We start from the raw sequence: 18,572 nt of genomic DNA, 5'->3' as shown, positions 1-18,572 counted from the left end.
TTTTATACGCACTGATCCGTCGCCTCAAACATACCCTGCTCTGAAGCAGACGTGCAGCATAAGTTACCATGGTATCCTGGTAAGAAGAGAACCACCAGTCAAACCTGATATTACTTCTCCCAAAGCCTGCTTCTTAGTTCAAGCATCTGTCACAAACAGCATGTCTAGCTCTTCCTCTGTGTACAAGTTAAGATAATCCTAAAACATGCTTTTTAGTGAAATTAAAGACTCCACTTTAAGAAGTGTTGGCAGCCTTATTTCAGAAATATGACAAGGACACTGCTTATAAACAACATGAAAAGAGCTTAATATTTCCACTGAATACCAAATCCCTCCAAACACCACCAGCCCTGGTCATCCAGACAGCTCCCCAACCCCTCTGAAATCCTTTGGAAATCTCTGCAACGTGCATCACTGAAAACCTTTTCAGTCTTTCAGCTACCTAATGACAGAGGCGCACATTGTATCTACTGGTGACAGAACATCACATTTTAGCCCTCTATCATTATTCTGGGTGTCACGTGTCTGTTGTGTGGGAGCCCAGCTGGGGTTGGATGAACCTTTATTTCAAGAGGCCAGCCAGAAATGAGAACACAGATGACATTTCTCCAGCTAAACAATTGCTGGCTTACTCTCATGTTTTCACCTTGGGCAACAACAAGCATGCATCTCCGTGAAGAATAGCGGGACAGTGATTCAGCCCTGCACTTTTCTGTGACTACAGGGAAAAATAAATGTGATATGTGCATTTTTGAAGAGCCTGCAGGGTGCACACAGGGACTTTCTGTCCACAAATTTAGACATTTTTCATCTGGTAAAGTACGACAGGTATTATGTGCTTAGTGATGGGTTAATAACACCAACAAACCACACAAAAGAAAACAATGCTCTCTGGGTACTAACCATTTTTTCTATATTTCAGTGGTTTTAAGCAACAAGTGATGACCTTCCTTTGCTCACTTATCAGGGGTGCTGTACACTGAAATACTCATATTTGGCAGCATTTCAGCTATGCAACACATTTTCTCTTGGTTAGATACGATTAATATGAGCAATATTTTAATCAAATGATTGTTACAAACGCACTAATTTCTTCTGTATCATTGCCTAATGTACTTCACCAGCAGGTGCACTTAGCTTAAACTGTCCACCTCTTTTATATCAATGAGGTCAGACACTTCTCGGTGTAATGCAATACAGGTCAACAGCACCATAAAGTGAAGCCTGCAAAATGAAATCGAACCTGTACTAAACAGAAATAAAACCTCTCTATAACGGTTTCAAAATGACTATCCAGTATAACCTCCATAAAGATGGGATTTACAGCAGGAATGTTGCATGAGACTACATTAGTTTGAGCCATTTGTAACCAATTAACTGAGCATATGGAGATGAGGCTGGACTGTCACGACTCTTCTTAATTTGTGAAAAACTGAACAGGCACTAAATGTGCTTTTCATTCCTACAGAGCAGTACAGTTTGGAACATGAGAGCGCTTAAAATTGCTGTGCTAATTAGAAACAATGGATTCTTATGGTGTGAGTGTGACCTGAATAAATGAGAGGAGGACAGCTGTTGGAAAAAGCTTGGAGCTCAGACCACTGTCTAAGGATTAAACAATATCTTTTAAAAAATAAAAATGCCGGAGTAGCTATATCTTTATTTCTTCAATGTAAATCAGGCCTGCAGGACTATGGCCAAAATTGTAATCCTGACTAGTTTGATCGGTATTGAGATCACAATTACTTGTGATTGTAAAAAGATAATCAGATCGAATTCTTTTACCCTTTCACTAGGCAACATAGTCCAGCAGTTTTTAACCCTTCTTGCACAAAGACATATTATTCAAGTAAGATAATTTTCTACAAACACTCAGAGAGTGCAGTACTCCACCAAGGATGCTCCATTTCCTCCGGATGAAATCTTTAGCAAAAAATTTCCTTGCGCTGAGCACAGGCGTGTGTTATGTACGCATACATTATGTACAGATACTGAATCGCGTGGCCTAAATATGTAGCAGGCGGCAGGAATTGATGGGATTCAGAAACACCCCCACAATTTAATCAATTGTTCCTTGTATTGTTTCCAACGAGTAAGTCCCAATAAGATCACAGCAGTGGATTTGTAGTAGGATAGCAATCATGTGATCATCAGCACACGGCGTTCACTTGTTGTCATAGTTACAGTGCCATGCCGCTATCTCGCAATGTTACAGAAATCTTCAACAAATCTGTAGATCCAGACTAAGCTGCATCACTGCCAAAATTCAATCACTTGGTTCTTGGGTCATTTCTAACCTTCCCTGAAAATTTCATATAAATCCATTTATCTGTTTTTGAGTAATGTCATTAACAGATGGACAGACAGACAAATGTACTCCGGACATCTTTAATACTCCACCACATTCCTTAGCGGATAAATTGTGATCATTGTTCTTTGTTTGATTTCTAAAAATTACTTGTTATTGCTAAATGATTACTTACTTTTTCTTCTGTGTGAACATCAAGTCTCTCTCTCATTTAAAAGAAGCTCTGCAGAGACTTTGTTTTTTATTAATTTTGGCAGACTGACGGCTTCATTTAACATCAAGTGCAGGAAACAAGCACAGACCGAAGCGGGAAGACAATCTAGTCATTTTTCAAAATAAAACACCCTGCAGACTTAAAATGTAAAATTAAATGTTTTTATTCTCTTTCTGCGGCCCCGTACCGGTCTGCAGCCCAGTAGTTGGGGACCACTGATTTAGTGTATCTCCTAAAGGCAAAAGGGCACCCAAACACATCATATTCAGGCTACGGTAGACATTAGGCAAAAAAATAAATTAAAAAAAATCTCAAGTCTTCACTCAGTTCCTGCAGCCTGAATGCTATAAAGCGGTTTTCTTGATTACATAATTTTCTGTTTCTATTGTTAGACAACACAAGAAGTATGAAACAATGGCTGAAATGCAGCCCATTGAGACTACAAGGTAAGTGTTCATCACAACATTATTTCATAACTGCAATGCCGTCAGACAACCTCATCACACACAAGTTTATATAAAATGATCTCAGAGAGAATGTGTGTGGCGACAAAGTCCTGTCCTCACACACAAATTCACATCTGTGCCAGCTGCTGAATGGTCAGTTGTTTTGTTTTGTGCGTCAATCACAGAGACTTCCATTAATTTGCTGAAAAGGGGCAGAATATGGGACCTGTAACATCTGATTACTTGTGCAGTTCTACCAATGACACTATATTTTGAGATTGGTATTTTTCCATATCATTTCTGGTTGTGCTCGGAGAGAGAGTGTAATTGGGGAGAGCTGACAGCTTCAACCAGCCTTGACAGAGAGTTTGCCCAAGAGGCTTGAGCTTTCCGAAAGCAGGAGCTCTGAAGCCTCTCACTGGATTAATGCTGGCACAGACCAGCCCTTAACTCCCCTAACAAAACACAGAACTGACTGCTCCTTGACGTCAGTCATGAAAACAGCTCAACCATACAACTATTAAGAGCACAACTTTCCATACAGCAAGAGGAAGGCTGAGAGCTTCAGATGAATGCCGACATTTCATACCGTAGGTCTGCTGAATCCTTCTGAATGAAGTCGGATATATTTAAGCATGGGTTGTTATTGTCGTCTCACTAGAAAGTCATGCTTTTTCAAGAGGTATCCAGTCAAGAGATATTCCTCTTTAAACCCTCAGCAATTCATGAACCGCATTTTTGGAATGAACCTACAAAGCTAAGCCAGCCACACTCCTTCAATAAAACACCTACGACAGTCTGCCCAGGATCCAGCCAGCAGCTTACACAGTTCCAAAGGTTTAGTGCATGAAGCGACTGCACAATGTGGATTTCAAATAACTTAGGACAACAGCAGTACATTCTTTTTATAGAAGATATGTAAATGTTAATTTCTACTTTGTTTCGATATCTGAATTGCTACCCTGCTTTTTTCAGAGGTTCTCTCTCTCTAAAGTCTGATTCTTGTAATTAACTGTCTCTTGATGGAAATAACAACCGAGCCAATAAGTATTTGTCAGCAAAAGCAAACTTGTTCCAACAGATGGGGTCATAAATATAGAGCTGCAAAGTGGGGGTGATGCTGATTCTTGAATTATTTTTATCATCTTTTTAAGAGCGGGCTGCATAGTGGTGATTAGCACTGTCGCCTATACAGCTAGAAGATCCCCGGTTCACATCCCGGCCTTCCCAGGATCTTCTGCATGTTCTCCCTGTGCATGCGTGGCTTTTCTCCAGGTTCTCCAGCTTCCTCCCACAGTCCAAAAATATGCTAAGGTTAAATGAATATTCTAAATTGCCCGTAGGTGTGAGTGTGATTGTTTGTCTCTATATGTAGCTCTGTGATAGACTGGAGACCTGTCCAGGGTGTCATCTGCCTTCGCCCCAAGTCAGCTGGGATAGGCTCCAGCAACCCTAATGAGGATTAAGCGGTAAACAGATAAAGGATGGATCTTTTCTCTCTATTTTTAAGACCAGGCTTAAAACGTTCATTTTTGACAAATCTTACAGTTAGGGCTGACTGGGTGACCCACAGGGGTTCGGCTTGCGTCTTCATTTGCACAGCTGACTCCCTCTTGGACGTCCCTTCGTTCTGCCCCTAGTCATGCTGCTATAGGCCTATAGGCTGCTGGGGGACTTCTCTTGACACACTGAGCCCTTCTCTATCTACCTTTACATTTAATATGTATACCGTTACTGCAGTACATTCACTCTGTTTCCCCCTGTGCTATTTCTCCGAGTGTCCCTGGTCCCAGAGCTGGATGCTTCAGATCTGCGGTTGATGTTCCACCAGCTGGTCCAGTCTCCACCATGTCCACTGTGGGATGCTGCTGCTGACCTTCCTCCAGCCCTCTGCTTCCAACTCCCCTTTTTCCACCAGTCAACTCTGCATTGCCTTCACTATACTTGTTATGCTAACTTACATACTGTTTGAATTTTACTGCTAGCTATATATGGAGTATGTTTTATGTCAGAGCCATACATCATAAGAGTAAATTATGAGTCAGTTTTCAATGTCAGCTTATACTTTCTCTGTGTCACATATCCTGTCATACATGTATCCAAATGTGTGTTGTGTTTTCCTTGCTTTCCCGCCCCTCCCTCTTCTCCCATCCCTCCCCCTTGCCCTCCTCTGTCCCTCTCAACCCGCCCGGCCAGCAGGCAGATGGGTCCCCCCTATATAGAGCCGGGTTCTGCTCAAGGTTTCTTCCCTGTTAAAAGGGTGTTTTTCCTTGCCACTGTCGCCTTTGGGCTTGCTCTGGGGGTCAGGCATATGGGTTCTGTAAAGCGTCTTGAGACGATTTGACTGTAATTGACGCTATATATAAGATTGAATTGAATTTTGAAGAGCTTCTCAATAGTAATAAAAGTATCATAGCATTTTTAAACCATACCACAACATCACCAGAACCTAACGGCATGATCTTTAATACTGTGAAAAACCTATTTTCCTTCTTGAATCTGCTCTATTAATGTGATGTTTTGTGGGGCACAATTTGCGCTATTAGAGGTCAGTCATGACACAACCAACTTTAGAAAAGAGAACTAAAAACAAAGCCTTTATAATATAATAAGATTCATCTGATATTGCGCAGGGTGGCCCAAAAATCCATCAGCATGTGTGTTTCAAGTGCAGCAACTGAAGGAATATTCAGCACAGTGTGGGCGTACAGTCACCCCACAATGCTCCTTACTAAAGCGAGACAAAGTAAATATGCTCATCTTGTTGGTAACAAACCTTGTTGATTAGGTCTGCTAAACCTCGGTGCTCTAAATCAAAGGATGAGCCATTATGTTTAAGCTTCTTTGAAACTGCAGGTTACGGATTTAATAAGGTTAAATTATACTGTATGTTCGGAGGAGACTGTGTGAATCAGTAATTACTGGTATGATGAGTCACATTTTTTGTGTTCCTTTGTGAGACTCTGAGAAGGTGAACGGATGGTATCTGCATAACTGGTTCCCTGGGAGAATCTTGGAGGAGGATGTGTGATGGAGTGGGGGGGCTTTGCTGGTCACACTGTTGCCGATTAATTTAGAACTCAAAGCAACACCTAACCAGCATGGCTACCACAACACATCATCCCATCTGGTTTGAGCTTGGTGGGACCACTGCCTTTTTTTTTTTTTTTTTTTTCCAACAAGACGCTAGTCCAAAACACACCTCCAGGTTCTCTAAAAGCTGCATTAAAGATTGAGTGCTGCATTGATAACTTGGCCTCCAGAATCATCTGGTCTAAATAACGGTTTATGAAGAGCTGGACTGCAAAGTGAAGGAAATGCAGCCAATAAGTGCTCAGCATGTGGGGACTCCTTCAACACTGCTGGAAAAGCTCCAGGTGACGGCTTCATGAAGCTGGCTCAGAGAACGAAGAGTGTGCAAAGTCTTCCAGCAAGTAGGCGTGTCAACACTTGTGACTGGCACTATATGGTATGAACCATCAGTTATTTTTTTCCAAATTAACTTTAAATATATTTTCTTTCCTGTCAGTTTCATATGGCGGACAGCTCCAGCAGCTACAATACTCAGAAGCTTCATGTTATTGCTAAGTCTGAGGTTAAATATGGAGCTATTGAGTAGCATAACTCAGTGTATTAGTTGCCAGATCTGTCTGAAATATATATAGGCTACAGAAGCAAATTGCAATGCTTCTACAATTCTATTCATGGTAATATTTAAGAGCACTATAGATTCCCATCTGAGGATATACATCAGATCTACAAACCTTTTGACCTGTAAGTTAGTTATATGTGCTACGTTGTCACAGGAACTTACGTGAATCAGTTGGTGATGCATAAAAATCCTAAACATGTTTTCATGTTCAGTCCTGATTTGCTGCCAAGTCTGTTTTATTTTGCTGGTATTGCAGCTAATAGCATATTAGAAAACTGATTAGTCTACTGGCATTTATCACAGAAAATATTCAATCCACAATATTGTTTTCACTTTGACTTTACCAAAAAATGAAATGGTTTTCACATATAATTCATTATGGTACAGCGTCAGACCTATATGCACTTCTTGACTATAATGTTTGAATGAACAAATTTAAAAGCTGAAATGTGCTGTCATGTTAGAAATAAAATTTCTAACAAAACTAAATTTCATAATGAAATCCAGGCTAGTTTTGAGAGGCTTTAACTTGTGGCTATCATTAGCAGACCAGGGTTTGGATTTATGTACCTTAACGTTCTAGGTCTTCTGTAGTCCATGTACACGGCCTTATATCTTTAAATATCTATTTAAAGAATCAGACATTTTCCAACAAGAGCAGTCTATTCACTCAGATGAGTCAAATTTCTTTTTCATAAACACATACAAGGAACCAGTCATTTGTTGTGTTGATATTTAGGTGTGACCTTGTAACAGTTATGGCAGTATTATTTGGCAACATTTTTCTGTGTGTTCGATTTGACTTAAATAGAATTCCAGACGTGGCATTTTGTCTCAGTTAATTGTGAAAAATGTCTCTAATAAGCATCTAATACATAACACAGTCCAGATGTTCATGATTACACTGTTTGACAATTACAAACAATCCAATTAATTAACAGTGAACATCCTGTTTGGCGTCAGTCCTTCACAAAAACATCTTCTTAGTGAAAAAAAAGCATCCATTGTGTGCCTAATAGACCAGAGTGCAATCCAGCAAAAAGAAATCTACTGGGAGAAATAAAAAACAGTGTTCAAAAAGTATGCATAACACTGCTTAAAGTAATTCTTGGATTCTGTTAAGTTTGTCAAGTTGACAATATGAATACAGACATCATGTTCTGTGTGTTTTAGTCATTTCAAAAGACTCAAGGTTTGCAAAGTTTTAGTGAAAAGCTTCATACAGGCGGCAGAGGCAAAGTCATACTGTAACAGAACAGTACATTACATCTGGCTTTCTGTTCTCCTCTGCACGCTTCTGTGGCAGCTAAGCCTGTTGCTTAGCAACCTCTTAATCAATACCTGGTCCTTTGCCGGAACAAAGCAGAACGAGAGAGGAAATAATGGAGGAACATTTAGCTAGCAGCCTAAGAGTACAAAAGCCATGTCAGACACCATTCGCGTACGTATCAATCATTGACGGTCACCATTAGCAACCTCTTGCTATTGTGAGACATTGAATACTCATAGCAGAGGTAGAGGAATGCATTAAATAGGATTACACAGTGAGGCTGGCTGAATTATACATTTCCTCAAAAAAAAAATGGACAGAGTTGGCCTTGACCGTTTTAAGATGTTAAGGAGAAATAAATGCTTGTGCTTGTTTGGTCACATAACAAATAAAGTCACTTGGTGAAAATTTCATCTCATAATCAGTAACCTTAAGACTTACACACTGCCGGACTGAACTGAAAACTCCACGTTTTAACAAGCTGGGGTCCTATTTGGTACCTTAATCTTCAAATTCATGTTTGCACGTTATACTGCAGTGGTACTGTGTTAAAGTAGCATCTGTAATACATTCTACTTCGTAAAGTTCAGACTCACTGTATGTAAAAAATCCATGTGAACACCCAACTGTGTTCATATATGAAACATCTGACTTCAAAACTTTTTGTCTGACATACATTTAACATAAAAACATTTTTAAGAACAAGCTGAGTGAAGATCATATCGTAAAAAGATGAACAATTTGGAGGCTGACAGTTGATTATACAATTGCCTAAGTTTCCCACATCTAAAATCGAATATTTAAAAATATAAACCTGCTTTGTCCAAGGTGTCAAGAATTGGCAAAATTTGAGTAGGCATGAGGAAAAAAGTGTGCAAGTGCAGATTAATGCGCAGGTACAGTTAGGCTGGAAAGCTGCTGTGTGTTTGTGTGCATTGAAGAAAGCAAGACTGTGGGAAAGTGAGTGGGAGCCCAGTGTCATACAGTACACCTTCCAGTAGGCGAGTGGAGGTGGAGCTGAGCGTCGGTCAGGTAAATAGAGACTACACACCACCGCATCTCAGAGGACATTATCCTACTTCTTGTTTCCAGTGCACTTTCACAGTCAAGCCGGCCATCTGGAGCACTGACACCTTTAAGAAGGAACTAAGAGGTTTCTACGCCTCCTGAATGCTGTTTTCACATTCACAAACACAAGATTATAATCCTGATGATCCTCGCTGACACCTGTACCCACCCACCGCTTCTGTAGTTTTACTTAAGCCCAAGCCTTTTTATTAAAATAATTTATAAACCTGAAAAATTGCATGTTGAGGTGTTGCTTTTTATGATGGCAATAGAAGACTAAAGCAAAAGCCTTGAAAAAGAGAAACTGAAAAATCCATTACCACATGTAGGAGGTATTAACACACATGCAAGTGTGGGTGCATCTAAAGTGCATGAGGGCGGTGATAGAATAAACCTTGATGAAGAGGAAGCTTTGTTTAAACTTTCATTGCAGTTTAGTCAGAGTTGTCTGACTGGGACACAGACATGGCCGATACATGTGACGCAACATCACAATTATGATATGAATATTTTTCAAGAACTGATCAATAGGAAACTTTTAAAAAATAATATTACTTTCAAAGCAGTGAACTAAGTTAGAGTGATACATTCGGCAAAACTTTTATGACAAAAATTCACTTTGTTGGTGTGATTTAAAAGTTGCTAAATGATAACGACTAATCTAGTTCAGATTTTGCCCTAAAAGCATTGTTTTCACTCACTGCATCACTTTGTGTTGTTCTGTGCTGCTTTCTGACTTCTGCCCTGTTATGAACACCAGGCTGTGATGCTTTACAAGGAGGAAATGTTACGAAACTTTGCTAAAAAAAATATTTTTCACCATTACTCCAAAATTAAACAATATTTTGGAAAGTAAACTATTCCTGGACACATTATACAAGTAAGGGCTTGAAACAGTGGCCTGCATGAGGTACAAGTCTGATTTTGCACTGTGTGTTTATAGCAGAGAAATATAAATAATCAATTTCAATGCCGTACAAAATTAGTACAAAATGCCTCTATTTTTACCTATGTGAAGTGCCATTAGTAAATATAGCACACTAATGTCTCTTTAGTCCTTTTTGCTTTCCTACACAGTAAAAAAAAGAAAGAAAAAGGTTCCATTAAGCCATTTAAAAGGATTGCATAATACGCTGTGGTTCAAAATGCTGGAGGATATATTTGTTATTTGGACACACAATGCTGTGTGGAGAAATGGGAACTGACAGACTAAAAATAAAGAAAAAAATAGGTACATTTACATAATTGTTTTTATATTTCCTTGCTTGAAAGTACACTACATCTATAGTATTATTAGCACACATTTAGTCACAGGTAAACTGCAGTTCATATGAATGCATACATCAGCCTTAACAATAATTTATGTCTGAATTCTTGCTTGTGTTGTACGTCGCTTTGGACAAAAGCGTCTGCTAAATGAAATTGTAGAATTCTAGAATTGTAGAACAATAAAACCACAGACAAGTGATGCAAATAATTGACAATGACACCTGTCAGTGGTGGAATATATTAGACATCAGGCGGCCATTGAGTTTTGAAGCTGATATAGTGAAAGTAGGAAAAATGGTTAAGTGTAAGGATCTGAGCAACTGTGACGAGCAAAATTGTGACGGTTTGACACCTGAGTGAGAGCATCTCCAAAACATCAGCTGTTGGAACCTGAGAAAACAGCACAATGAAGGACGACTGGTGAAAAGAAAAGAGTCATGGGTGCCCGAAGCTCATTTATGTTTTTGGAGTAAAATGCAGAGCCCATGCACTCCAGAAATCAGAGTTACCGCAACACAAACTGATGAAAACCTAAATATCAATAATGAAAGGAAAGTCTCAGCACACACAGTTCATCGCAGCTTGTTGCACAGCCACAGATCAGACAGTGCCCATGCTGACCAACTGCCCACTGTCAAAAACGCCTACAATGGGCACATGAGTATCAGAACTGTACCACGAGCAATGGAGGAAGATGACATGATCTGATGAATCATGTTTTCTTTTGCACCATGTGGACAGCCAGGTGCGTATGCATCATTTTCCCCAGGAAAAGATGGCTGCAGGATGGACTAAGGAAAGAAGCTAGTGGAGGCAGTGTGGTTCTCTGGGTACAGCAATATTAGGAGACCTTGGGTCCAGGCATTCATGTGGATGTTAGTTCAACGTGTACTACCTACCAAGACACTGCTGTTGGCCACATAACCATTTATAGTAACAGTATTTCCTGATGGCAGTGGCCTTTATCAGCAAGATAATGCTCCATGCCACACTGCAAACATGGTTCAGGAACAGTCTGACCAACAGGACAGAGAGTTAATAGTGCTGACCTGGGCTAGATCTCAGGTCAATTAAGCATCTGTGGGATGTGCTGAAAAAACACGTTTGATCAACAAAGGTCAAAGCCTGCAGGACTTAAAGGATCTGCTGCTAACATCTTGGTGCCTCATACCACAGGACACGTTTCAGAGGTCTGTGGACCCATATCTCAACAGATTAGAGGTGTTTCGATGGCACGAGGAGGAACTGTACAATAGGTGGTTTCAAGGTTGACTTATGCAACACTGAACTCAGATGTTCTAATATAATTTTCTCTTGTATTGCAGCGCTTCTGTTTCTGCTATATTAATCGAAATAATCTTACAGATCTGCTCTTAAGTTTGTCAATGCCTTGTTGTACAATGTGCTCAGCTGCTTAATGAGAACATTATTCAGCCGTTTTCCTGTTTCTCCCGGTGGTTCCTCATAATTTAAACCAACATGAATATTGATTGTTATCGATTTCTCTTGTTCTTTGTGCATGTGTACGTACAGCTGAGAGCCGGAAAGGCATTTACTTTCCATGTTTCTGTCCATTCCTAATGTAGGAGTAGGAAGATTGGATCTGAAGCTGATGAACGTGGGCAGCTCTCCAGGATTTGGTAGCTGAATTGATTATACATTTGGGAAATTATTATTATTATTATTATTTAAAAGTAACAATGGAGACTTTGATGCTTTGACCTAACTGTGCAATTCAGGGGTAGTGATTTCCATTATATTTTAAAAATTAATTTATTATTCTTCATTGAGTGCTCATGTGGTGCATTTTTTGTGCTTAAATCCAAAACACACAGATAATTAAGAAAAGGGGAGATGCAGGGGTTCACACAGGTGAACCCCTGCATCTCCCATTTACATTAGCGAGTAAATCCATGAAAGCAGGATGAAGTTCACGTACCAAGGGGATCTTTCTTTGCTCATTACCAAGAATTCACAACTAAACCTATTCACAGTGGGAGCGCTTTTTGTGTTGCCTTTCAACACTTGGAAATCTGCACCTTGGACATTATCTGGATTGATTCCAGTAGAGGAAAAACCATTCACTGTCTGACTTTTGAGTCAAATGGACTCTATATACACTGAAGGTCTGAACGAGCAAAGTCACAGATGCGATTTAAAACTACTATACATAGAACTAAATTTAAGCACAACTAAACTTGGGTTTGGCGTCTAAATCTCTATAGGCATGTATGAGCACTCTGGTTTGGCTGCAGCGCCCCCTTCCTGTCAAGCAGGGGAAGGGGAAAAAAACAGCAGGACAAGTCTAATGTCACTTATATCCAAGTGAATAAGCAGTAAGATTGTGTGACTTTTTGCAAGCCGACAACAGAAAACATAGCATATTACACATCAGTATCTAGTCTTGTTTCTCTGTGATATACTCACACTTCATCAGAACAATCTGACATTCTGATGTCCAATTTACAATTAAATATTCACTACTGTTCAGTTTTCTCTTCGTATAAAATATTTCTGTGGTTTTCTTTAGTTTAAACTTCAATGTTTTAGCTTTCCTCTCTGTCTTAGTGTAATCACAGCTTCAGCTTTTTCTCTCGCCATACCGCACTAGAAAACTATGCACTGCTCCATTTGGATTCACTCTTTCCACTGTGGATACAGTTTTGGTCTCCGGTCAAAATGTGCTTGAAACTAATTTGGTCACATCTAGGGAGTGCTCAAAAAATGCTTTTTGTTTTGAAGCCAACACCACCCAATTATGTGCACCCTTAGCCCCATCTAAAAAAAATACAATGAGAAGCAGTAATTTCATTTTTATTGAGTGCTGGACCCCCTGCAGGTACAGAATTGCTCTTGAGATTTTGCTGATTTGAGCAGCCCATTCCCTGCTTTTTATTTACCTTCTCACAAAATGAAAGTGTTCACTAAATTAGGGGGGCATTTTCAGTTTTAATTTTTTTCCGTATCAGTCCCTTTTCATTCTATTTTCTTTCAATTTTTTAATCTTTAATAATTCCTCATTGTACTGTCTTGGAATAATAATTAAATCCAGTTCCTTATTAATTACTTTTCTAAGTGTGATGTATGAAAATAATCAAACAGCGCTGTTGTTATTCTCAGGTCCCACACTCAGACACCCAACCCTATAGCTGCAACTATTTTTAAGCTCTTGGTCTGATGCAAATCCCTGCAAGTCCCTCTGGCTCAGTAAGCAGTATGACACATCGTGCCTGGCAGCAAGCGTCCTCCACAAATCAGAAGCCACTCTGAGCATTCTCATGAATTTTACAGTGCAATCACTGTATAATATATCAAAAGGAGCTTTCTGTCAGAGCAAGGAAACCTCAGAAACATGGAAGAGCTCAGGCTACTCAAATCAGTAATGTCAGATCGTGAGTGTTTGTAAGAAGCTCCATGATTTGTCTTGAGCTCCCTTAAACAACTTAATATATTAACAGGCACCAGAACATCCACACAACGTTTTTGGTGTTTTGGCTTTGCTTCAACAAAAACAACTCAATCTGGAAAATAACAAAAAGGTGGAACAAACAGGAAAGAAGTTTATCCAAACCTTAAATTCTGCATTGAATCTAAAGTGAATTTCTTCCTCTTTTTGTGATGATAAGACTGTATCCCCATTCTCCATCTGCACTATTTGTTTCTTTGTTATCTGTCAAGGACATAGACTTTTGTTAAGCTACAATTTAACCACACTGCAATGTGCACCACTGCAGAAATCACATACCCAGTCACATCTATTTCAGGTTGAACCCTCTGGCTGCCTATCAAATGTGTGGTCCAGATGACATTTTTCAGCACAAAGGATACAGAGAGACGAGGGCTGGAACAGCTCATTTGGAGACTGACCTGTGTCGCTCTGGCTGAAGACAGCCATGGTCTGTCCACCCACTGAGTGCATTGTGAAGGGATGATCCCTCGGGACCTGCAGCGATGCATCCTTCTCCCCTGTAGCGGCCAGAGCAGTCAGCTCCTCATTCAGGCTGAAATGCACCTGAGAAATACAGCTTACTCAAAACGCTGCCGAGGTCAAATATGATATTAAAGAACTGTATCGAGCCCCGTGAGGAAATTAGACCACTGCAGCAGCAAATAGTCACGGGATGCAATAAAGAAGGAGGAAAACACCATAAAAACAAAAGAAAACTAAGGCTAAGTAGCTGTGAAATAACTGTGTGTAGAGCAATCCTTAGCAAGTAGTTAAGAGCTGCTGAATTAAAGACTGTGATCTTTACAGCCAAAAATACAAGACAAAATGCTTCTAATTCCAATTAAACATTAATGTGTGTCATTTAACCCACAGACAGGAAGGTATACAATTTTACTCTAATTATCAGGTATTTTTATCTGCACTCTTGCTTCTTTACACTGTTGTTTCTCTCGAGCCATTTCTGTGGTAGTTCTAGAGATATGGACACAGTTCAGATTTATTGGGATGCAAACTGTCAAAAGCCAAAGAGCTAAAATGAATTAGGCAAACTGTGATTTTTTAAAAAACTTTTGCGCTGAAGTTGTGACTCTTGCCAATCGTCTCAACTCTAAAATTAAGCCCTTCTTTTCTCTAGTGAAAATTTATCCCGTAATTCCCAGGTAAAATCAATGTATACCTAAAAGTAAACTGAAGAAAATGGGGCATATTAGTGAAAGCAAAGCCTGATCATGCAGTAAATGCATCCCAAAATCCACAGAATTCATACTGGTATTTATTATTTTGTACCTTTACCACATAATTTTGACCTCCAGTGAGTGGGACACACTTATTTTGCCATTTTGTGATTCTGAAAATACATTTTTTTAAATTGTTCAGCCCAACTGTGCAGTACTATATGAAGCTGTCTTACCTCTGTTTTGGCTTGTTTCCTGCAGAAAAATGAGAAGACAGAGAAAGCGTGCATCACTGACACTGATAAAAGCTGCAACTAATGATTACTGTCATCACTGATAAATCTTCCCAAACACAGGAAATATGTCTATTTTGTGCTTTAACGACTGCTCTAAGCCCTAAAATATTCAAACACTTTTCATTTTTTGCTTTACAAAAACCAAGAAACACAAGCACATGACTTCAGTGGGTTTTAGAAAATACAAAGCGTTTCTTTTAAAGCCTTTCATATTCCTGGTGTGCACTTTGAGAACCCCAGGCAGAGATCTGTTGTCTGTTGCAGGAGCCCGGCTGAAAAAGCAAAAGCGGCAGAGCGCTCTGAAACGATCTGCCTGAGGAAATCAGATGGGCTGAGTCAGTGATCTTTATTACACTGGAAAGCCTTTCATGGATTTATTTGGGCTTTAATTTCCTTTGAGATACCTTTTATTTCTTTCAAGAATATTTTAGCTTTTTTAAACATCATGCTGTTTTTTTGACCAAACTTTGATTTTACATCTCTTCGAACACTTGAAGATTTAATGATTTGCCTCTTTTATTTTGCTGCCTTCATTTTGAAAAGTGCTCCATAAATGAAGATTATTATCATCATCATCATCATCAGAAAACAAAGATTCCATTTTTAAAAACACTAGGTGATTCACAATCAATGGTCAAATCACTGCAGGTGCAACACAGATAAACACTGAGGAGCAGATACTAAAATCTTTATTTTAAATATATTCAGCATTAAGTTTGTACATACTTTACAATGGTAATCTTTCCAACTTCTCCTTTCTCCGTGGCTTTGTCCCATTGCTGAGATAAGTACTTGGGGACCTGTCAAAAGACGAAGCAGGTAAAAGTGTGTTAAAATGATGGTCAGTGAAGTAGACACAAAAATGAAACGTCACATGAAGGTTTAGCTTCACTAGACGTCAATACTGACACACCTGTTCCGCCAGAAACCCGTAATTTAAGGTATGAAAACAACCATTTATCTACCTTATTTAAACTGCAACCACTTGGTTTCTATCAGTCTTAAACTAAGAGCTGCTGAAGTGCTGCTAAAGTCGTGTTTTACCAGAAGTTCGTGTCGAACAGAGTACCGTGATGTATGACGTTTGATGTGACTTTGGATCATTTTCGGGTGAACAAACCTTTACGAGCCACACGCCTTTACTTTGTTTCACTCCACTTAGATTCACCTCCGTCTTCTCTGACATGTTTCTAAATAAACTGTGAGAGTTTAGTGCGGATAAGGTGAGCAGGAGCTAAATTAGCAACTTGTTCCGCATCAACGCCTTAATTTACTCAGCGGGAGCCAATTAGGGAGCAGAATTTCAAAATATAAGCGCTGACATCCTTCAAAATAAACACAGTGACCTCAATATTTGCACACAAATTGCAGGGACTCTTACATAGCAGGAGCCTTTTATATCTATCTAGAACAGCCTGTAGTGGATTTGTTTCTGCCTTTGTACTTAAGAAATCTAATCATTTCCCTCCATTATTGACCTGCTGACTTAACTTCATCATATAAACATAATGCAGGCCTACATTTTGATTTTATTTCATGTAAAGGCCGATGTATTGAGAATGTATACCTCACCAGTGAAATTACGAGTGATTTTTTTATGTGAAAACTAATCCGGTAGCTACTTAACAGCTTGAATTCAGACCCAGAGGGCAAAATCAGATTGAGTCAACACTGAATATCATTTCAACAGCCATCTAAACAGTCTGTTTAAGCTGCAATTTAGCTGAATAGATATTTATTTATTTAATAAGCATCGCAAAATTATTCTCATTTGATCGTCATCAATTTAAAGCAGTTGGCACCTACATTTTAAGCTGAAATGTTAAGCCATCTTATTCATTGTTTTGTGTTTTGGCATGTTGTGCTCAACAAATAATCAAAAAACATACAATTTAATAGGAAAAACTAGAGTACTCAGTAGAAATACAACATCCTTCTAATACTATATTGTATGAGAAGTGGTCCAAAAAAAGTGAAACCACAAAGGTCCATGTTTTTAGCTGTGTGAATGCTAATCTAGTAAATATTTATCAACTCACAACTGACACTTAAATGACAATTATCCCTCACTTTAAAAGCAAACTAAAAGTGCCCATTAGGATTGATGCTGGATAAATGCCAGATTTTCAGATGTCACTGAATCAAAATAAATTAAACCATCATCTAAAAAGTCACTCTAAGCTACTTTTTAGCAGAGTAAATGTTCAAAAAATGTTGAATTTTGACACATTTTGCCCAAGATGTAATAACTACAAGGGAAAATCTTTCCAAAAAGGTTGTTCTAAAGGCAAGTCTCGGGAGTTTATCGCTGAAATACATCTCAACATGTTAACAAATTTAGATTGAAGAAATATAGCATCCCTTGGAGACTGTATTGTATGTGACACAGTCCAAATAAAAAAAATACAAAGGTTTAGTGGGTTTGTTATGTGAATACTAAACTACGTAAAAGCAAATTTACATCTCACAACGGCTTGATAAAAGACGCTTTTGGCGTGAATAAAGTTTTTTACTTAGTGTTTGTTATATTCTGAGGATTTCCGCCTTGAAGCTGCAGTGTACCGATGACAGTTTTAAAATTGCAGATTCAGATTTTTAGAGTTTCATGTGTAACAGACTTCAGGTACTGAAGCTGCCAGCTTGCAGGATGGGGAGTTCCTTATTGTTATTATTATTTTTCAAAATCATTTTTGTTGGAACATGAATCACCCCAGTATTACCACCTGCCATTGTGTAGCATAGAGGAGTTTTACAGAGTCAGAGGTGAGCTGGTGTGCTCGAGTGGCAGCGAGTGGGGGTGAATGGGTGAAGAGAGGAGTGGGGTCTTAATACATTCTAAAGGAAGCAATGGTTTAGAGTTACATTTTATCCATTTTAAGATTTGAAGGACTTATTTTAATGAAAGAAACGTTGCTCACCAAGATGAGTGACTTCAGTGAACTACTCTCTGCTCTTTACAGTCCTAAATTGTCTCTGAGAATTGGAGAAATGTATCGAATAAAGAAAGAGACATCACAGTTGATTGTTAGACCTGCAGGTCACCAATTAAAATTATATGACATCCCACGAGTAAAGCTATACCATAATTGCGCAGCAGAGATCCTGATCTTGAGGCCATTTCTGGAGCAGCGACCAGCTATGAAAATGTAAGACCTTCATCGTTTCAGCTAATAAAATGCTTTTATTGTGTGAATATTTCATTCAGCTGGAGAGAGACAGCAATGAAAATTTTAAAAGGTGCTCAGCAGCTCGTTTTGGCCTCAAAGCCCTTTATGAAACTAATCCGGCCATGATGGGCAAATTAATTATATGATATTGTTACTCCAACTAACAGAACATGCTTCTGTTATTCTAATTTGGATGGATGACGATGTATTGTCACAGAAGCTCCGTGCAACTTTTAACCTTTAAAGTTCAGGCCTCTGA

At 39.0% G+C, this 18,572-nt stretch overlaps 1 protein-coding gene across 1 annotated transcript in view; it reads right to left on the bottom strand.

Annotated features, from left to right (window-relative positions):
* Window positions 1–15,205, bottom strand: part of LOC110964389 (general transcription factor IIF subunit 2-like) — a 49,175-nt gene extending 33,970 nt beyond the window's left edge. Inside the window, exons 1-2 of the mRNA XM_022213101.2 lie at window positions 15,087–15,205; window positions 14,095–14,239 (exon numbers count right to left, since the gene is read on the bottom strand). Coding sequence (XP_022068793.2) covers window positions 14,095–14,239; window positions 15,087–15,140 — 199 coding nt within the window. The 5' untranslated portion in view covers window positions 15,141–15,205. The remainder of the gene's footprint in view (window positions 1–14,094; window positions 14,240–15,086) is intronic.
* Window positions 15,206–18,572: the final 3,367 nt, after the last annotated feature.

This window comes from Acanthochromis polyacanthus, chromosome 14 (assembly GCF_021347895.1).
Source record: "Acanthochromis polyacanthus isolate Apoly-LR-REF ecotype Palm Island chromosome 14, KAUST_Apoly_ChrSc, whole genome shotgun sequence".
NCBI lineage: Eukaryota > Metazoa > Chordata > Actinopteri > Pomacentridae > Acanthochromis > Acanthochromis polyacanthus.
Note: the sequence above shows the minus strand (reverse complement) of the source record. Positions and strands in the feature narration are given on the sequence as shown.